This window comes from Aptenodytes patagonicus, chromosome 3 (assembly GCF_965638725.1).
Source record: "Aptenodytes patagonicus chromosome 3, bAptPat1.pri.cur, whole genome shotgun sequence".
Lineage (NCBI taxonomy): Eukaryota > Metazoa > Chordata > Aves > Sphenisciformes > Spheniscidae > Aptenodytes > Aptenodytes patagonicus.
This window is the reverse complement of record NC_134951.1, coordinates 113783895-113805346: the sequence shown is the minus strand read 5'-3', so window position 1 is coordinate 113805346 and position 21452 is coordinate 113783895. Positions and strand designations below refer to the sequence as shown.

The following is a 21452-nucleotide window of genomic DNA, read 5'->3' as shown; positions in this document are numbered from 1 at the left end:
GTAACACTGAAATCTGTGGGAGGCAGAGAGGTAATTAATCTCATCCAAGAAGGCTGTTAGATTGCTGCTTAGGACAGTCCTTTTATCCCATCTGCTTTTGTAAGCTTTGCCATTTGACTGAACGACAGTATTGAATTCAAGTCATGTAGCCAAAATCACGCATCTGAACAGTTCAGGTTCTGCCAGTGTCAAAGATTTAGGGGGAAAAAAAAAAAAAGACAGATCTTTAAGGAGTCTCTTGTGTACTTGTAAATTTAGAAGTGGTCCTCCTCTGAAAGCCCCTGACTGTTGTGTGTCCTGATAATCAGATATTTTGTAGATAATCACTTGCTGTAAATGAGCTTTATTTTTAAGTTAAGCATTTTAAAGTAATCAGTAATCCTGTCCTGCAATAACAAAAATGCAAGTTGAGCTTTGCTTTGGCAGGCTGCTTGTTTTAGAAGACAAGAACAGAAAGATGTTAGAAAAACTGAAGAAAAATTTGGAAAGTGAAAAGACTTAGTGTTTCCTCAAAAATAAAAGTTTTCTGTAATGGTGCATACGATCCCAAATTTTATTCTGTATACTGAAAAAATGCACTTACATGATTACACACTGAGAATTACTTTAAACTTGTATCACTAACTTCAGTGCTATTGGTGGGTATTCCCCAAATGAAAGGAATTAGTAGGATGATGATACATGAGATCTTTTGCAAATATTTCACAGAATGGTTACAGGTAAGGAAATGCTAACAAGCTCAAATGTCATGTTTGTTGGTCTGTCATAGGTCTTCTGGAAGAGAACGATATCTTCAGGAATGCTCAAGCCGGTGTTCTTATCAGCACCAATAGCCACCCTGTGCTAAGGAAAAATCGAATATTTGATGGATTTGCTGCAGGTTTGTGTTGTTTAAATCCAATTTTGAAGTGTTAGAGCTTAGAGTAAGCTCTTCACAAAGCTAACTCTGAGTTTCTTTACCCACAGTATTTAGCCATTTTAAGAGATTGGGATATCCTTCAGTGTATTCTAGAAATCATTTGAGAATTCAGAATTGTAGCCAGAATATCTTAACAGCAGTCTCTGGAATTACTAGCATGTTGAGAAACAACACATATTCTGCCTTCTCATTTTTCTGTGAAATACCTTTTCATTATTTTACTTTAGAAGTAATTGATAAAGCTGTCTAGGACATACTTATAGTTGATCTGCTGGATGCTGGTTTGAATGTTTTATCACTGCTTTAAAACCTAGGAAACAGAGCAAATATACATTTTAAAGAGATTTGAATTGCATCTCAAGTTCAACATTCTCACTCCACAAACTTGAAAAATGATTAAAATGAGCGTTTCTTACTCCAAAAGAGATGAAGGATGTTTAATAGTGATTTCTGTGCAATTTACTGTTTAATGATCGCAGTTCCATACGTCTTGTTCCATTCCATTTCAACTAAAATTGCATTCTTGAGTTTTCTCCCATCTTTCTTTCAGAAGAAGCGAGTTTTCTGAGAAGAGCCTCTAAAGGTGTTGTTTCAGTGTGGTGGGGGGGAAGGATAGGTTGCTGTCAAGAGCAGCCCTGGACAAATGACTTGGAAGACATGGGTTACTGATAAAAGCTAAGATTTAAAGAAGTGAATTTTAGGTGCCCATCTTGAGAACTTTTTTTAAAAGATATTTTAAAAAGGGTAAGGTATGTGCACAAGAACTTTCAAATATATGTGAAGATGACAGGTTTAAGCACCCAAAAATCATATCCCTCTTGAAAATACATGAGTCATAGTACCGTTTTATTATCAGATAAACTAGTACTGTATTGTTACTACCAGAAACCATGCATGCCAGCCATAGCTCTTGGAAAGGATTCTACAGAAGTATTTGAACCTCAGTTTTATTGCAAATTACAGTGCAATTTCTAGCTATGTCATTTTCCTTTTTTCCCCCTGAGTTTATGATGGTTTAAAAAAAATGAACAAACTATAGATCATGAGAGAGGTACAAATGCACAATCAGTAAGGATTTAACTTTCCCACTTTCTTTTCTCTTCTTTGTTCCCCTGACCTGATAAAGGTATTGAAATAACAAATCACGCAACGGCAACATTAGAAGGCAATCAGATTTTCAACAACCGCTTTGGAGGTTTATTTCTAGCATCTGGTGTCAACGTCACGATGAAAGGTGAGCCTGAGCCCTCGTTGGTTGTGTTTGTTCACTTTGCATTTTTTTTATTTGGTGCTGGGTTTTGGGTTTGTCGTACCATTTCTTCCATTTTTAGCTCAGATTTGGCACCACCTTAAGCTGAGTTGTAACTAAGAGTTTCAGCTGAAGGTAATAAACCAAGCTAAGCTACCTTAGATTTTTAGACAGCCAGACACTTCAGAGGTAACTTAAGGTTTTCCTACCATATTAAAACTCTGTTATTAGCTCTCCTGTCTCAAAATTGTTTCCGAACTGGCTACTGGTCTTTGGCACATCTCAAATTCCAATTCTAAGTTAGTATAATGGAAAGTCTTTTGTCACATACCTGAAAACAAGCGTCCGGTAAATAAACATGCCTCACTTGGCTTCTAGGATCTAAAAGCATGAATAGTCACAATCCCAAATCACTTTTTTCAGAAAGTAGGAACAGTTTACATACATAAAATTCCTATGTATAGTGGGGAAGCGTGCATGTGACAGGATCCTCTTGGAGGAGATTGGAGTGATGGTTTGAATGCCAGGCAGCTCCAGGAGGTTATTCTAGAAAAAAAAAAAGTTGAGTTTGCAGAATTTTTACCTGCTTGGCTATACTTGTTATGCCTTTTCCTGTATGTTCTTTACACCACGTAAAACTCAAGCTCTGGCTCTCTGCTTCACAGCTTAGGTGCACTTTGGGACTTGACAGAAGATCTAGTAGCTGAATAACAGAGGGGATTATCAAATTCGCTATGCCTCGGACACGTCTTTTAAATGCTGGAGGTGGTCAGACCTAATTCCCACCTCTGTTTTGTTGGAAAGTGCTTTATTCTTAAACTCCCCTGGGGGAAGAGCCATGCTTTTCTGCTTTCTAGGGATGTGTAAAAGTCCTTATGGTAGACGAGAGGCTTTCAAACATTTGGGTTTCAGACTTCTCAACAGAAAACTTAAGCCTGGTAGGAAGGCTTGTTTCTCTAACCGTTTATTTAGTTCACAAGGAGTATTTAAATGAAGGCTTATCAGGTATTTTATGCAATGCACGCAAAGAGGAACAGTCTTTCTGGTCTGAGGAGTGCGCTGCACTGGCTGGGCATCTGCCTTGTAATCTGGCATTGAGGACTTGATATGCTTAAATGCCAAAACTAAAGTGCAGGCATAGAACTAACTGTTCCGAATGCTCTGCTTTAACACCTCAAGAAAAAAAGTCATTGATCCAGGTGTGATTAGTTCTTGGCTTTTTTTTTCCCCAACAGATAACAAAATAATGAACAATCAAGATGCCATAGAAAAAGCTGTCAGTAGAGGCCAGTGTTTATATAAGATATCAAGTTACACCAGCTATCCGATGCATGACTTCTACAGGTAACGGGTTCTTTTCCATCACCTACAGTAAGGTTTTCAAATAAAAACAATTTCTCTTCTAGCAGGACCCCTAAAACAGTTGCCATGTGTCTGTTAACACCCAAATGTGTGCTCTTCCTCAACTGCAATAGAAGAGGATTAAACAAGTTCCTATTGTCTTGAATTCACTGTGGGCTTGAGGAGAATGTATTGTTCCTGTGAACCTGAGCCTAAGGGATTATACAGAACTGCTTTTTCGAAACAAGGAACCAAAAGTATGCCATGAAATCCAGGTTCACATAAAATTCCCAAGTTTTACAGCCCTGTGCACATCCTTTCTTTAGTGCTGTTCTGCCCGCCCCCCCCCCCCCCCCCCCAAGCACTTTTCTCAGCTCATCATTTTTTGATTCATGCCTGACGTGATGTGTTTTACTTCAGATGTCACACCTGTAACACCACAGACCGTAATGCCATATGTGTGAACTGCATCAAGAAGTGCCATCAAGGACACGACGTAGAATTCATTAGACATGATAGGTATGTTTCGAACGAGTATGTTGAGCAATTTTGACAACACAAGTAAAGTAGAAACTGAAGAGCTCTCTTTCTTCCTAGGTTTTTCTGTGACTGTGGTGCTGGAACACTGTCTAATCCCTGTACGCTTGCTGGAGAGCCTACACACGATACAGATACACTATATGACTCTGCTCCACCTATAGAATCTAATACATTGCAGCACAACTGAATTCCTTTCAGAAAGAAAGTCCTGCCATTCTAATATCGTAACTGTTAAAACTTTTTTTTTGGAGGAAGTTATACTTGCCCATTTCTGCAGAAAGAGACTGTATTAAAGCGGATGTGTGAGGTGTTGACACTATGGAGCTCAACCTACCAAAAAAGAAAGTGGCAATATGTTGACTCAGGATAACAGAACTGGGCGTTTTAGCATTACTGTGTAAACAAAGACTTTGAAGGGACAGAAGTGAAGAAAAATAAGCTGCAATTTTGTACAGATACCAACTTCTGAAAGCTGGTGTTTTTACAAGTAGCATTGAAACGCAGTCCAATTTGCAGTAGTACTATTCTGTAGACAAGCAGCATTCTTTGTTGCTGCCTTTATGGACATGGGTACCAATTGCTTTTGTAACATGGTAAAAAATGTGAGCTAGCACTTCTGCATTTCTTTTGATTTTTTAACATTTATTCAGATTGAGAAATATGATTTTAATGCTTTAATCTCATGTAGTTTGTTTCTAATTTCAAGCAAAAAAAATCTTATTGTACTTGAATGTGTCCTGTTTTGTTAGCACACCTAGACTTGCTGTAACTGTACTCATGTCCCAGTATGTACGTTCTTTCTATGAAAGAGAAAACACTAATCTTAAATTATATCCAGCAATTTTTCTGGTGTCCTCTGAAGTTAGAATAATCTCCTTCCCTGCCCCAGCAATAGTCTGTACTCAAACCACCCTAACAAAAAAAGCGAGTGTTTTAATGAGACTTCCTAGACTATAATGCACTATAAAACAAAGTACCCATGTAACTAAGTTTTGTGAATGAAATTTTACTATGTTTTAAAGTACACGGTAGAAAGTCTCCTCAAAACAGTCTTGTACTTTACTCTGTTCATAGTTTTTTTTGAACAGTCTGGACATTACTTACATAACCTGCTGGAAATCACAGCAATTTCCTGCTCTAATGAAGCTGAGACAAGTATATATACAGCCCTATACAGTTTCATAGCTTTTTTCCATTTATGTGTATTGGTGACAGTGGGTAATCAACAGCCTGAAAGTGTATGCATGTACCATAACATCTAGACTTAATATATTGTGGAGTACTCAATAACCATTATGTAGAGGGTAGGTAAGAATTAAAGGGTTTAATTTCCTAGGAAAGACAATGGAAAAATGGTCATTTTTAAAAAATAAAGTTTATTAGATCATAACGTTGTCTGATACCACCTTTTTGACAAACACTTGTGTTCTTAAAGATGATTGATCATAGCAGTAAGTTTCTGAACAGCATGTGCATCGCGTGTTGCACCATCCACCACCAGGCACAGATACCTAAGGAGAGTAACAAAGTCAGCTTTACTGGACACAGACACCGAGGGGCAGAGCCCAAGCTTCCTGTCACTTGCACAGCTTTAGAAGACACAGATGCCATTTCGTGTCTGGTGTAAAGGCTGCCAGCAGCCATCGCTGCCTAACACGGAGGCAGCCACGGGGTTTCTAGTACGACTGCAGTGTCCCCCGGTGCCGCCGCCCCCCCCCCTCCCAAGCACTGCGCAGCAGCCATCAGCACTGGGCTTATTCACGCATTCCTGCAGTTTGGCTCAGCTCACAGCCAGCCCAGCACCTCTATGCAAATTAAGCTCTTAGCCCTAGAGACTAGCACAGTGACCCAAGGCTTAAAATACTGCATTACTCATCATATCTGCCATCTTGTAGTCAGGCTTTAGTACTTCCCTCCCTCACTGCTTGTGAAGTACATCTGATATTCACAAAAATAGTTTTAACTTCCCCCTCTACTGTGAGACTATGAGCAAAAGCCACTGCCCAAATCTTAAAATGGATGCCTACTAAGCAATGCGCAACTTGGAAACGGAAAACCACGGCCTTACCTAAATATTCTCAGTGAAATGGTCATTTTTTCAAACTCTTGGGCTTTTCTGTGCCCCTTCTGAATAACTTCCTCTGGAATGTTAGCAAGTCTTGCTGCATTGAAGCCGTAGCTCTTTGGACATGCTCCTTCAATGAACTTATACAGGAATGTAATTGTTTCCTGGCTTGGATCCTCACTCTCATTTTCAACCATACATGCCTAGAAAAAAGTACGTTACAAGTCAGTGCATGTAATACTTACAGACTAATAACTGCATGAAACGTCACATCCTTTTCTCAGGACACCTCTGACCCTGGGCAGAAGAGTGCAGAAAAGCACGCACAGCACGAGATCTGCCAGCCACAAGGAAAAATCCTTTACTTTAGTGCTCACAACTCGTACGTTACACTTGCACGTACCATGTGACCAAGCCGCACAGCCACATTGTGCGAATAGTCCTCTACCAGCGAGTGGTAGTGGGTGGAGAACAGGGTCCGACACTTGATTTTCTCTGCAAGTTCTTTCACAACTGCACTCGCTATAGCTGTTCCGTCAAAAGTAGCTGTGCCTCTGCCTGGAGAAATGGAAAAGCAAGGAAAAAGGCAATGCGTTGTTTGCCATGTATCAATTCATCTGTTTCTTTTTCTCCCTCTTTGCTGTGTGGATGATTGACAAACAGTGATTGCTCACCACAGTCAAACAGTGGTGAGCAGTGAAGGCCACCAGCATCAGGGTGAAGTGACCTGAGTATTTGCCCTATAACGATCGCTCTCTTCTGCACAGCAGAAGACGACATTTCTGCTCTCTTGAGACTTGCTGCAAGCAATTATGCAAAGGAAAGCGGGAAAACCTCAACTAGAAGTAGGCTAATAACAACTGGGGGGTGAGAGGTGTTGTATTAGTTCCCAGGGCACCTCAGAAATGCATGTTTTAGAGAAAATTACATAGATACTGACCAGTTAAAACATTAGGAGCATTATGATAAAACTGCCCCTGTGTACTTGGTTGCCATTTAGACAGCCCAACCACCTCACAGCTAGTCTTTAATCTTAATTTCCATCTATTACAAAATAGACTAATTACCCAGTTCATCCACGAGCACAAGGGAATGCTCTGTTGCATGCTGGAGAATGCTGGAAGTCTCACTCAATTCAACGAAGAAGGTACTTTCGCCTTTAAAAGAAATGACAAAAAAAAAAAGCCACTAAGTAGTCAAACATCTGAAAACCACAACTAAGCCCCCATTTAATCTGCACTAGAGGCTTGGTCAAGCTAAAATAAAACTTGATATTTTTGTTCATCTTCACTTTGCTGTCAAGCGCTTTGTCCAGCATGAAACTGGTGGGTCTCCATTTGCCAGAAAAAGCAGGTTTTGGTTCCTTAAGAGTACAGGCACAGGCACAAGTACTCATCATACAATTGAGTAGGTAAGTTTTAGGCCACCTTTTCTGTCTACTTTTAATAGCACGGGTCAGATGTACCAGCTGGACAAAAAGGGGCACAAAGGATACAAGATGGGGAGAATCTTTTGCCCCTTCTTGCTCTTAAATGCACGAGGCAGGCCTACAGTGTGTGGCTTTTCAGTGTGAAAAAGCAAGCAGAAAATCTTAAAAAAGACTAAGAGACTAGACTTATTGGTTTGGCTGTTGATGTCATAAGGTAATGAATTATTCAGATAATTAAGGCTGCACTTATACGTACTCTACTCGAGTGAAGTATGACAAGAGAAATATGCTGCTGCTAAGGACTGAACGTCTTACAGGAGTTCCAGCAACCCAGACAATACGAGGCCTGAAATTTAGACCTGAAATTGTTTTTTAGGCGATTACAAGCAGAAGTACATACACAATTATTCAGACCCTTGCGCATGATAAATCCACATGTATAGAAGTCCAGATTTACTAGTTCTTTGTAGGGTGCATTCCAAATAATCACATGCAGCAGCAATTCATGTTATTCCAGAGCAGGCAAGTACTGACTTCCTGTACTCGTGCTGCATGAGCACTGCTGTGCTCCAAGTAAGTTCTTCATCATGAATTATTAAGCAGCATCCAGCAATCCCGATTCTCTGCATTTATTTAAAGAAATTTTCAGGATTTAATGTTTTTAACAGTGTTAGGAATAACCATTTATTCACTCTAGAAAATAAACCCCTAAAATTACGTAGGCAATTTTAAAATGATATTACTTAAAAGTTACTTCATGAAAGTCCTGTTGACATCCCTTACAAAATGAGTGCCATGGAACAACTGTTGCTGTGCTTTCATTTCTGCACAGTGTGGAAACTAATGCGTCAAGAACAGATTTCAAAGCTAGTTCTGCTGTGCAGCGTTCAGCCTCATGATGTGAAGTGTTAAAACATTTGTGCACATATTTGGAAGAGAAAAGAATAGCTCTCAGTTGATAGAAAAAAAGTCGAAAATGCTACATTTTTCTGCAAGAGAAGAGGTGGCCTAGAAAGGGCAGGTTTTATTTCTAGCATAAGCACTTAAGTACTCTTCCGTTCTTAAGATTTCTTCTTGTACTGAAATTAAACAAAATGGAAAATAGCTGGGCAAAGAAAGCCTTAATAAAATCCTCTAGCTGCAAAGAAAAGCCTTGATTTGGGGAAGTGTAAATATTTTTTTTTAATTAAGAACTCAGAATGATTCATTTCCAAATTCCTTATGTGCAACAAGTTCGGTAGGCTTAACTCCTTTCATATTCACTGACCCACATTTTTCAGCACAAAGATCACAGAAAATCTGCACCCTCCTTCAATGAGTTGTGATAACTGCTCTTATTACCACAAAAAAATATTTGGTTTTTCTAGCCCCGTGACGCTTTGCCTACCACCAACAGGCAGGCTTTCCCATTGCAGTTGTTGTGTCACCCTCCACTTCTGTCTTCCTCTCCATGGAAGAAACAAAATACGCCAAGAATTGTCAACTACTGCTTCCAAGAAGGAAGCCTGCCTCGCTCTTCATCGTCTGAAGAAATCTGATTTCAGACATAAGGCAGGCATTCCGATTGACACAAGGGACCTCTAGTCCTTGCGAGAAGGTACAAAAACAACTCTACAACAGCTACCTGAACATCACTGTCCTATTCCAGAACACTTAGAAAAAGATACCTATGTAAGTAGTACACAGTCAACTGTACAATACCCAAAAAGATATTCCTCAGACTTGCACCCAGCTGGAAGGCAGGCTTTTGGTATTAAAATTCATTAAAAAGTGGTCCTATGCGTCTGTCAAAAATAATGGAGGACAGACATATCAAACAAACCAAGCGTAACTACAATCCTGTTTCTACTCTGAACAATGAGAGACAACAAATTAGCTTCCCAGCTCTCCCTGCAAAATCAACAGACTATCCCTTTCCAACTTGCCACTCAAAGCAAGAAGAGAAACTCGCTCGGTGGCAAAAGCACTTTGGACAGCTGGATTTCAGGAACTCACCTGACATAATTCTGTCTGAGGCGCCAAGTCTCGTAAATACTCTGTCGATCGGTGTAAGCCTGCAGACTTCAGCGGGTACGTAGCATCCCAGTTGGGCCATTACAACCAGGAGACCAGCCTGCAGAACAAACATTAAAACATTTAAATTTTTACTGTGTGCTTGGAGCTTCAGTTCCACACAAAGAACGAGGGAATGAAACTGCCCTTCCCCTAAAACAAGGAGTAGAGGACATAAAGCTTCCTACTGTTTTAACAGCTCCAGGCTGCAGCATCACAATCTCAAGTAGGACTAAACTACTCTGAAAGCCCTCAAAACACCAGTTATCGCAGCAAGCAGTGTTTATAAAGCAAACTCCCTGTTGCTTTCCCAGTTGCCGCTGATCTCTATTTTCATCTTGTTCAACCTGCAGAAGCATCTTTTGCCAGATGATGCCAAGTCCTGGATAAGGCCACTTGAAAAAGATAAAAAGTACTCTATCACTTTTTCCCAACCCCCTCTCGTAAGAGAAACAGAACTTACTCCTCACTAAAGTAAGCGAAAGTAGAAAATCTCCTACCTAAACGTAGGCATTTTCTACCAGATTATATTTTGTCTTTACAGTGTAATTGCTGTACTGTGCTGCACACCCTGAAGACCACTGCTGGGACCTCCTTTGACATTTATAAACAGTCAAGTCATGCAATTCCTTTATGTGAAACACAGCGGTACTCTGGAACATTCGATCTTACGTAGATAGTCAATCACCTGTCTCATGAGCGTAGATTTGCCACCCATATTCGGGCCAGTTACTAACACACATGAAGCTTCACTACTGCTATCTTCATCTTTGCTTCCTATCACAATGTCATTAGGAATAAAATCATCCCCAAAGAAAGTTTTTGTAATGCACGGATGGCGTGAATTTTTAAGTTCCAGGAAGGGAGGAGCACTATCCACAGGCAGTAGAATTACAGGTCGGCACAGTGGTCCGTCACCATCTTGACTGTAGTTAGCAAAGGACATCAAGACATCTATAAGATTAAGAGAAATTCCAGTAAGTCACGCTTTCACCGTTCTTTATTCATTCACTGGAATGCATTTACTTATTGAATAGCATTTTTGTAAACACAATTTTCCATTTCCACTCCATTTCCCTGTTAAGGAAAACACCCAAGAAGTACTCGGGAAGAACAGGTAAAAGGTGGGGATATTCACAATGTCTTTCCTCATTCCTTCAGGATTTCTGCTGATGTCAGATTAAAAATCCTCCCCTCTAGTTTTTAGTTTAAAGGTCTTTAAAATCCACATCATTTCACTTCAAAAGCGCTTTTTTTTTTTTAATGTCCATATATAAAATATTATTTTCTTGCATTGGTTTTTAATTTGGAACAAGATAAGTGACGAGGAAATCATAAAGAGGAATCTTCTGTGACAGTGCATTACTTTGCCAAGAATCATCATACTGCTTGAAAGTTGCCAGAATAACTTTACATAAATATTAAAATTCTGTTGGCCTGGCAGAAAGCAGCAGCACAACCCCCCTCAATTAGCCTAGCTCGATGGTTCTAAAAGCTGATTACCTACAAAATGAGACCATGTTACCTGATATTAGAGACTTTATGTACACATATTACAGCTGAGCCTGAAAGCTGTCTCCCTCTCTACTGAAAATCAATTCAGTACTTGCCCTGGTACTGTGGTGTAGCTAATGCGACTGCTTCCCAGCCCACTCAGAGAACCCATTCCGAGAACACTCGCTGCCTGCCTGTCCTCCCTTTTCTGCCCCAGTGGCATTCAGAGAGTGCTTTCATTTTTCCCTGGAACAAAGACATCCCAGAGTGCCTCATGCTAGCAGAAAAATTCACAGTACAAGAGTACGCCGGTCCTGAGAAGGGAATACAGGAGACCGTTCTACCCCAGAAATTTAAGGAAGATTTGGGGAAGTCTTCCTACTAGACTACCTTCTTCAAGGCAGTGATAACGACCACTTTTTTATTTTTAAAGGCCGCTGAGAAAGCGGCCTGCTCAGATGGAAAGGAGATGACTAGCAGGTTAAGAGTTTTACACCTCCATCTGCATCACTGCCTTCATTTAATAAGAAGCTACTAATCCATACACAAGAATCCTAGAAGCAGCGAGAGACCCACCAGGCTACGCTGAAGTGTGAGAAATACTCAGCTGCACACCTACAATCACACAACGGGAATGAAGAAAGAGCTTGCAAACACCGAGACCCAGCAACTGTTCTGCCGTTTACTGACAGGAAGGAAACAGGTGATCACTGTTAATTACCAATGCTGTTATCACAATCAGAGTTTTTAAACTACAGATTTAAGAGCTGGCAACAAGCCTTCTGTGCTTATCCAGATCAGATTTCATCATTTATGATACAAGAGTATTTTTACTATATGTCAAAATGAAGAAAACCTCTTACCTAACACAGCGATGCATTCCACAGCTGTCTGCCAGTCTTTGCTATTTTTATCGAAGTTGTAAAACAAACGCCTCATACAGTCTTTTAGTGCTGCATCTCTGCGCTCTTCAGCATTAACCATTGCAGCCAGCATCTTCTCGATCTCCTTGGTCCAGTAACGTTTATATCCCTTCCTGGTTGACTTCAACTCGTATTCCTCAGGCAAATTACGTGATATTGCACTTTCCGGTATTTCCATTTGGTACCGGTTTTTGCCTGCCCCCCAGTACAGCATGGATTTGAATCCAAGCAGTTTGCGTTGCTTATCCAGGTACTTGTGAAGATCTTCCTCTACAGCTTTAATATCCTGTAGTGCTTTATCATAATCGGGGTCAAAACCCGCCTTCGGAGTAATCACTCCTGTCTTTCGAGCCTGGTTATGATCAAAAGCAGTATCCCATCTCTGAAGCTCTGCACTCAAGTCTGGGAAGCGGCCGCCTGGATTTTTGGCTTTGCGGGTGACTAGCTGCTTAAGGACTTTAGATTTGAAGTCACTGGCAATTTCTTCTATGACATCGACAATTTCATTCATTACTTTAAACCCTTCCAGTGCAGACAAAAAGTCAGCAATTTTTTTTTTGCTGTATTTGATTTCTTCATAAAAGATGGCCCTGCTGTCAGGATGGTTCTGACTTTTAAGTGGCGATCCAATACTGTGAATTTTGCTGAGCAGCCTTTCAAGGTCAGGAAGTTTCTTCAGGTGCTCACTAACTTCAGACATTTTATCTGGCACTGCCAGAAGGTCCTCAACAGCATCTAAACGATCATTGATGGATTTAGGATTACAAAGCGGAGCGCAGAGCCACTGTTTGAGGAGCCGCTTCCCAAATGGCGTACAACAAGAATCAATCCTTTCCAACAAAGTACCTTCTGTGGTTCCATTGGTTCCGTTCTGCAGGACTTCCAAGTTCATCAGGGTGACTCCATCCAGCACCATCCGCTGGTCAGTTTTGGCAAAGAAACTACTTGAACTCCTAGTTTTTGCAGTATCAATATCCACAGGGACATACTCCGCAAAGTTTGCCAGCGATAACAGCTCCTGATCAATCAGACATTTTTTGAGATAGAAGACACATCCCCCAAGAGCTGACAGAGCTAATTCACTGTTTTCACCAGGAGTTAATCCCAGCGAGTCGCTCTCTGAAGTCAGAGATTTGATTACAGAGGGCAGAGAACATCCATTTTCAGGGTTCTGTTTCTCCTTGAAATAGCCTTCTTCGAGAAGGACTTTTAGTGTTTTCGATGCATTCCAGAACTGGGAACCAGCGATCAGCCCTTCCTGAATGCAAGAAACAAGTGAGCCCTTCAGTATCTTCTGTGTGTCCACAGACAGGTTCCCCTTCTCATACAGTACCTGCACAGGAGTGTAATGCGCTACTAAAGTCCTGAACCTCGAACAGTGCCGGTCATCTGAGAACTGGCCTACGTAAAACTTCCCCACCGACGTGTCAACAAAGCAGACCCCATAAACACGTTGTCCAGAGGAGTCTTCTTTTTCCTTAACGCACAGAAGGTATTTGTTATGGTTCTCAGAGGGATCACAGTCCAGAACACTGTAAGTCTGAGTTCCTTTGGTGATGATTCTGCATATTTCTCGGCGTACAACCTTGTCAAATTTTGTTGGGTGGGCCATTGACTTGTAGCGCGTTTCCATCATTTCGGGAGTTTCTGTTTGCTCAACACGGGCTACCTTGTAGCCTTTCTGCACTAGAACATCAGAGAATCTGCCAAACGCAGTTTCTGGAAAACCTGAATGGGCCCAAGTACCTTTCATGAAGATCAGGCCCAACTCATTTACGCCAGTGACTGCATCCATATGATACAACTCATAGAATTTTCCAACTTTGTAGAAAATCACAGCATCAAAGTTTTGACTCTTCAGCTGCCACCACCTCCGCATTCCTGGCGTACACTTGTTGAGATAGTCCTCGGGTACATATAGAGTACATGGGTCATAATCAGGGTCACCCTGCCGTTTCCTGTGCGCATCTTTCTTTTTCCCTTCCTGCAGCCAATCAAGCTTTTCATGTTCCCATACTGCGAAGCCACTGATGCCTCCGCTGCAAGCATTTGCTTGAGATTCAAAACTTTCAGGTGCTGCAAACGATGTCAGCTTAGACTTGGCTTCTAAAGAAACCGTTGCTGCTCTTTTGGGCATTTCAGAGCATTCATTTTCTAAGCTACTCCTTTTAGCAGGCTTGTTTATCTCTCTTCTCTTTCGTTTAGAAGGGACTTTTATGGGACTTTCTGCAACACTCTCTGCGTCCGTCTCTGTGTCAGTAGATTCATTTTCATCCACCCCACTACTAGCTTCCTCGCTGCTTGCCACTTCTTTCACATCAGGCTTGAACTCTACGTCAGAGCCATCGTGATCACTGTCAGAATCCAACACTCTTCTTCTTTTGGCTTTTATGGCACTTTCCCTGCTCGTTACTCGCTTATTACTTTTCACATCCTCCTCACTATTGCAGTCATCACTGTTGCCTGATGCACTTTCACTCATCTGCTGGAAAAATAAATTATTTTACCTATAGAAAATTCTGGCTACACAGTAAAGTATCGCTGCTGCAAAGGGAAGCGCAAAAACGTGCGATAATGCAGTAGCTATGATACTTCAAGCAAGAGACAGCAGAGCCACAGCCAACTCCATTTACCTTCACAGAATTTAATTTTTTTCTGGTTAACAAACTGCTACCGGCCAGTGGCATAATTACTCCTCTTTGTATTCTTTACAGCCTCGTTCGTTACTTTGCATAAGCGATGCTGATGAACAAAACATTTAAACTGGACGAAAGGCATATGGTATATGAAATTCAGCACAAAGGAGAAACGCCTCCAGAAGCTAACTCTGTGCTGTAATTTTTTCCTACTGACCTATGTCAGAAATGTGATTGGGCTTTGCAGCCTTTCTGTACTAGCCTATGTGAGGTTTGCCCATGTTTTTTTTTTTTTGGTTTGGTTTGTTTTTTGTTGGTTTTGTGTTTGGTTTTGGGGTTTTTTTGTGGTTGTTTTTTTTTTTTTTTTTTTTGAGTTAACTACCTATTCCCACCTGCAAACATACTACCTTATTGTAATCTTCAAGAAGATCATGCATGTCTAGGAGAAAGACAAGAAACTCCACTGTCTGCCTTTTCAGCCTGAAACTTTTAAGAACTCCAGCACCACTGCTGGAGAAAAACAGCAGTGGAGGGACTGTAATGAGTAAAAGTGCCAGTGCCCACTGCGCTGTTGCCACAAACATAACACAATGCTTGGAGTGGCACCCGTCCCTCGGGGCAATGTCACACTGGAGGAAGAGTAAGTGGGCCACGCTGACAGAAGAGGTGCAGAAAACCATTATCCCATTGACAGTTTACTCATACCATTCCTTTCCAAATAAATCTATTGCAATGCATATGGTGGTACTGAAATAATATTTGAATCATTCACAACACAACACAATAAAAGATCTCTTTTTAGTTACCTCACCAACAGATTGGTGTTAACAGCACAAGAATTTGTATTTTAGCGCTACTCTACAAGATGAGGGCAGGCTCCAAAAATCCAATTTAACGCCTTAAGATGAATACTCAAAAAGTTAGAAATGTCTACGTTATGACAAATTAAAACTTCAGATCGAACTTAGAGGAACTTGGAATATGAATAGCAGATAGAGAAGATAAAAAGATGTACCAGAAAAAAAGTACTTTATGAGTGAGAAAGTGGATCACCTGGGTTACCCAGGGAGCAATCAATGAAGAGTTAGAGAAGTAGCTTCGGAGGTCAGTCTTTACCATACAGAACACCAAAGAGATATTAGACTTGTGTTTCCAACTAGAAAAGGTGAGAGAACAGCGTATGACCTGACAACACAGAAGCAGTACAAAAAAAAGACATGGATACATATGCATGCATGATTAAAGAGCAGATAAGCTGTGATTACTGTACCAGAGAATTGCAGGATATTCCATGCTTAGTTCCAAGAGACAGCTTCCAAGTTCTAGCACTATTTCTGAAAATGACAGCAAGTAAGAAAAATTTTACCTCCATTTCCTCCTCTTCCTCTTCCTCCTCCTCCTCCTCCGTGTCTGAAGGTTCACTGCATACTGCCAGTTCAAGCCGCTTAGTTTTATCTTTATTCATGGCATCATCTGCGAGCACCATTGCTCTTTTAATTTCAGGCTTTGTACTATAAAACATACCTCCCTTCAGCGTCTCCCCATCTGATGAACCTGTAAAACCACAAAAAATTTGTCAGAAACTGAAGTTTGTCTAGCATTTAGCCAGTCCTTTAGTTAGCGTTCATACTTCACTTTTAAATGGATTCAGACAACTAGTGTAATTCTGTGTTGTTACCAGTCGTTCCCACCATGTCTTAAATATAGCAACCCATCACTCATTCAGCCTGATAAACTACCCCTAGAAGAAGTCTAAACACTCACAAATGAAATGCCTGCCTAGTACACGAACACTTGAAGAATTGCTTCTATTTCTGTAACTCATTACCACATCTGAATACTTCTAAGCTAAGCTCTAAACACCCTCACACTAACTATAGTTACTATTGAAAAGCACACTTTATACTAGCAGTGCAGCAGACCTGACTGAGACCACACGGCTATTTTAGCAATGATAGGTAAGTTCAACCATAAAGTTATCTTTTAAGTTATGGGCGCCAGTCATCTATGACATAGACCTCTTGGCTAAAGCTCTGCTGGCCGTTCAAACTGCTCCTGTAAGAGCAGCAAGGCGTCCAGACCCAACACTAACCTATTAGCCAGATTAGCTGATCATCAATCATGCTGGCAATTCAGCCTGACACTGCAGGGTATCAAGCAAAGCCGACTATTAATAGCTGCACCGTTCCCTCATCCTCTTTCATGTCCCTTGAGCACCACAGTTCCTCCCTCCACTGCCTGTACATAAACACAAAACCAAAGCCGACCAATCTACAGACCGATTTCTAGAAAGGGTCCCCAAAGATGCTGAAATGCATCTTAATGCCATGCTCAAGAACTGAATGGTATATATAACATATTATATCTTCAACCTGGGGAAAGAAAGAAGGGGGACATAAGAGTACGCTATAGATGGGGAAGGGCGATTCCTTTTTCTGCCCTTGTAAGTTTAGCTGGCTGCATACAGCAGTAGGATCTGCTTGAATAGGTCCTCACACCCGCTCCTGTGAATCCCTTCATACGCTGCTATTAACTGAAGCTTCAGCTCTAAGTCAGCGGCAGACAAAAGGCAGCTGCCTTGCAGGAGGCCAGCTATCTCAGAAATAAGCCAAACAGAATTCTTTCTCACATTCATTCCTTTGAGCTTGCAGTAGCAAAGCACGGAGTTACAAGTAGCTGCTTCTACAGCACAAATGCAACACATTAACAAACCAGATCTCCATTTTAGTTTTGCAAATGCAGTGAGACAATCTAAAAATATTTTGCATTTACTATTGACAATTTAACAGTGGCGGGACAAAAAAACTCATCATATAATTTAACTGCATACTCAAGCGTGCAACACCTGCACATTCACTTAACCAGCTTGTATGTAACTCCACTTCTTGCATGCCCAACTGTTAGAAGCCTAGCCCTGTGCTGTCTGTATTTATTCAGTTACAAACAATGACACAATGTAAGAAACTTCTCCATTTTCTTACCCAAAGACTCCAACACTCTTACTTTGTATACAAAGATGCTTTTTGTCTGAATTTAAATGCAAAGCATGTATTTTAAATATTTTTACTCTGTTCTGCATTAACCACATTTCTTCTAGATAGACCAGCATTTCTGTGCTTAAACATTTTGAACACTTATTTTTCTGCATTTTTCTTTTGGTAAACAGATCAATTCTCCTTACATGTATTTGCTTCTAAGTGCAACTGCAAGCTGTTAAAATATATTTGATTCTTTTAAAATACCTTCAGGAAAGTTACATATAAACCGTGGACCAATCCACTTGCATTAAATTATGCTAACACTTATGGCAGCAACATTACCATTTTAATTTAAAACTAACTATGGCCTAAGTGCAGTACATTTAAGTATAAACAAGCCAAAAAAAGATGACTACATGATCACATGAGATGGAACTCTGACTTCCAAAAAGGAAGAAACTGTTTAAATTCAGCTGTTTCACTGATGACATAAGCAAATCCTACAGTGTATAAAAAATACTGATCACACCCAAAGTACTTCTTTGACTAACAAGATGACAGTTTACAGCAACGATTTACACACGACAGTTTACAGCCAATGATTTACAGTTTTCAGCAACAGTAAAATTATAAAACAAGGGGAAAACAGATCATGACTATTAATAAGGTGAGATTTATTATGCAAAATGTTGGTTTAATTCTTGATTACATTTGATTTTCATTAGTTAGCTAAGTCATTTCATCAAGATGACAAACACCAGCTCTGCTCTGCAACTACAAGCATTACCCTAACAAACACTCTGAATTCTCAAGTTATATATTTTATTAACAAAACTGTACTGCATTGCTTAAAAGAAGTAACACCACAGTAGAATTAGTTACCTAACATCCTGTGCCTAGTCTTTCGATTCTGGACAAACTGAAGTTCCCAAATAGCTGCTTAAAAACTGGGTTTGACGTTCATAATATTTTAAGGATTTCAGGGCTAAAAAATTGAAATAGTGGATTTATCTTTTAGATCTTTTTTATATTGATGGGAGAAATAAAAGAAAAAACTTGAAAACATAAGCAAGCTTTAACTTTGTGTTCTAACCTAACAAACAAGAGGGCTTAGTGTTTTATGTTTAAAGAACTGTATAACCATGAACACACCTGTAACCCTCAAAAACTTGCTTTCTCTAACTTACAAAGTACAAAACATGCTTTCCCACTCAATACTAATCTTGGTTTTGCTGCTCTTTCTCTATGGAGAACACCATACCCCAATACTCCATGCCATGCCTATTTTTCCAAAACAAGTGGCGTGTTTCCATTTCAGAAATTTTATTAATATCTCTTACCTTTGTATGGCCTCAGATATTTAATACTGACCCAGCCCCTCGTAGGGCTGTCATCAAAAAACTGTACGTGGACACGAGTGGATTTCCCTTTTCCTCTGACTATTGTTCTTTCAGTCGGATGGTTGTATATGAGACACGGCCACCAAGGATAACCTTCCATCTTGGCCCAGACCAAGTCACCAGGCGAATACTCACAGGAGACACTGCAAAGACAACAGATGTGTAATTTAAGGAACATGAACATTTAAAACAGCTCCCTTCATAAACGTAACTGCACACTGCTTAGCAGCTTGCCCTCTGAAGGTCTTGGAAGGCTCCTAGGTAGTGCAACCTGGATTATATAGTCCTCCTATACCACCACCAATACTTCTCCTAAACGGTTTTTTGGATTTGCTCCTCCAAGTTCTACTGGATCCCCACAGAGATAGAGCTTTATAGTCACAGAAGACTGGCCGAGGTCGGAAGGGACCTCTGGAGGTCATCTCGTCCAACCCCCCCGCTCAAGGAGGGCCACCTGGAGCCACGTGTAACCAGACTCTTAGCAGACTTCTTCAGGGAGGGGGAGAGAGTAACTGGGTCCAACCAGACATTAACTAAAAGACTGCAGACTACGTATTATGAATTGCCAACCTACATAACTAAGACAAGTTTTCCTGTAGAGACTAATTCTCGGCAGGGCACCTAAAGGAAATGAGTAAGATTTCAAAAAACCCTCAAGCTACAAAAAATAAATGAATAAATAAGAACTCTGCCTCCACTGCAAAACACCTGATGCAGCTTTTATTTGCTCTCTCCTTCTCCCCCGAGATTTCAACCCAGCCACGGCCACACTCCACCGCTGATGGCTGCGGGTACTCCCGTGGGCTGTACCCAAACAACCGGCGACAGTCAGTTAGCCGACGCTCGAGACACTCACCATCGCGATACAGAGCAGACGGGAAATTTAGGCACGAGTGAAAAAATGGATTTCAAAACAGGAAAAACTAAAAATAAGATCCCCTCTCTGCCGATGTCGGCGGCATCCCGCCGGCAGCCCTATCCGCCTCCCCAAACCCAGGCCGGGGGAGAAGGCCGCTGGCCCGCATCGCCACACGCCGCTTTGGGGAGCGCCTCCTCCCTGCCCAGGCGCCGCACGCCCGGCCTCCAGCGCGGAGGTTACGCGCGCACCCTCCGGCGCTGCCTCAGGAGCGCTCGCCCCGAGCGGCGCGGCTCCCGCCAGCGACCGCGGCGTGAGGCGGCCAAAAGCGCGGGGCTCGCTGCAAACCGGCCCCCCGCGCCGGGAAGGCCCCGGCGGGCCCAGGCGGCGGCGGGCGGCCACCGTCTCCCGGGGCGGTGGGGGGACGACGGCGGGGGGGAGGGGGCCACCGGCGCCCCTGCGCCCCGAGGGATCCCGCGCCAACCGGCGACGGCGCCCGCCCCGCCCCCCTCCCGCACCGGTCCTCGCGCGCTGCCGCCCCCCCCCGCGGCGCGGCGCGCGCTGCCGCTCTCGCCCTCCCCACCCCCCCCCAACGCAGGCCGCGCTCCCGCGGCCTCCTCTCTCCCCGCCGGTTACCTGGGGGCCTTGGCGGCCGCGCCGTCACCCCCGCTCTTCTCCCCCGCCTCCTTGCGCCGGGCCGCAGCTCTGCCCGGTGCGCCGTTGCTCGCCGCGCCGGCGGGGCCGGCGGCGGCCTCGCGGCCATTCTGCTCCCCCGGAGCGCGGCGGCGGCTCCCCGCGCCGGCCTGCGGAGGGGCGGGTGCCGGTGCAGCCGCCCGAGGCGGTGCCGGGGAGGCCTTGGGGAAGAAGCGGAGCAGGGTGCTCTGGCGCGACATGGCCACGGCGGGAAGCGCGGCCTGCCGCCAGCACGCGCGCCAAACCCGCCACCGGGCGTGGCCGCCCCGCCCCCGGCTCCGCCCCCCGGCGCGCGCGCTACCAGCCGCCGCGGGCGGGAACCGCTGACGGGGGCGCGGCGGGGGCTCCGCGGTGCCGCCCGGCTCCCCGACCCGCTCCGCCGCCCGCGCCCTCCCCGGCTACCTGAACCCCGGCCCCCGGAGGTGCTCCTCGAGCCCTCCCTGCCGGGGCCTCCGTGTTTGCCCCGCCTTCCCTCTCCCCGCCTTCCCTCTCCCCGCCGCTGGCAGAGGGCCTGGGGCGCCTCAGGGCCTACCGTGTGGCAGCGCCCCGGCCTGCTGCGCCGTGGTCTCCCAGGCAGGCGTTCCCCGAGTTCAGCAGCTCACGGCAAGGCCTGTCCTTATTAACTGCAGCCCTTCAAACCCTGCTCCTCGCCTGCAGTGAGGCCACGGTGGTTGTTACGGTTAATGTTGAGATGGGATGAGCTGGGGCCGTCCCACAAAAGCATCCTCAGGGAAGGAGAAGCTGTGGCACCTGCACTGGAGAACTTCTTTCCCACCTCTGCAGTAGAGGGCAAGAGCAGCGGTGTGGTGGGAAGAGGAGAAGCTTGCACAGCGGCTGGCCCGGCTGCCAGGCTGCAAGATGGTACTTCTCAGCCGGC

The 21452-nt window shown here is 43.2% G+C and overlaps 2 protein-coding genes across 6 annotated transcripts in view; one reads left to right on the top strand and one right to left on the bottom strand.

Annotated features, from left to right (window-relative positions):
- FBXO11 (F-box protein 11) overlaps positions 1-5439 on the top strand; it is a 77913-nt gene extending 72474 nt beyond the window's left edge. For both annotated transcript variants that reach the window (XM_076334739.1, XM_076334740.1), the window contains exons 19-23: positions 770-880; positions 2046-2153; positions 3404-3512; positions 3930-4028; positions 4107-5439. In XM_076334739.1, coding sequence (XP_076190854.1) covers positions 770-880; positions 2046-2153; positions 3404-3512; positions 3930-4028; positions 4107-4236 — 557 coding nt within the window. In that variant the 3' untranslated portion in view covers positions 4237-5439. The remainder of the gene's footprint in view (positions 1-769; positions 881-2045; positions 2154-3403; positions 3513-3929; positions 4029-4106) is intronic.
- MSH6 (mutS homolog 6) lies at positions 5406-20800 on the bottom strand. 4 transcript variants are annotated; one of them, XM_076334735.1, is made up of 10 exons: positions 20519-20800; positions 18967-19169; positions 16015-16202; positions 11953-14497; positions 10284-10549; positions 9539-9656; positions 7182-7271; positions 6518-6672; positions 6118-6317; positions 5406-5560 (listed from the first exon to the last, which is right to left on the bottom strand). In XM_076334735.1, the coding sequence occupies exons 1-10, from the start codon at positions 20773-20775 to the stop codon at positions 5479-5481; spliced, it is 4104 nt and encodes a 1367-aa protein (XP_076190850.1). In that variant the 5' UTR covers positions 20776-20800; the 3' UTR covers positions 5406-5478. The 4 variants fall into 4 exon arrangements, with proteins under 4 accessions (XP_076190850.1, XP_076190852.1, XP_076190851.1 ...); XM_076334737.1 differs by having other exon boundaries at positions 11953-14494; positions 20519-20579; XM_076334736.1 differs by lacking the exon at positions 20519-20800 and adding an exon at positions 19883-19898.
- Positions 20801-21452: the final 652 nt, after the last annotated feature.

Bases quoted from the DNA above. Each gene is read 5' to 3' on its own strand.
- MSH6 (XM_076334735.1), bottom strand. From the start codon at position 20,775: ATGTCGCGCCAGAGCACCCTGCTCCGCTTCTTCCCCAAGGCCTCCCCG. The intron at 14,498-16,014 runs GTAAAATTTTTC...TTATTTTTCCAG, and splicing joins AGGAAGAGGAGGAAATGGAG to CAGATGAGTGAAAGTGCATC. The intron at 6,318-6,517 runs GTACGTGCAAGT...ACTTTTTTCTAG, and splicing joins CTGTGCGGCTTGGTCACATG to GCATGTATGGTTGAAAATGA.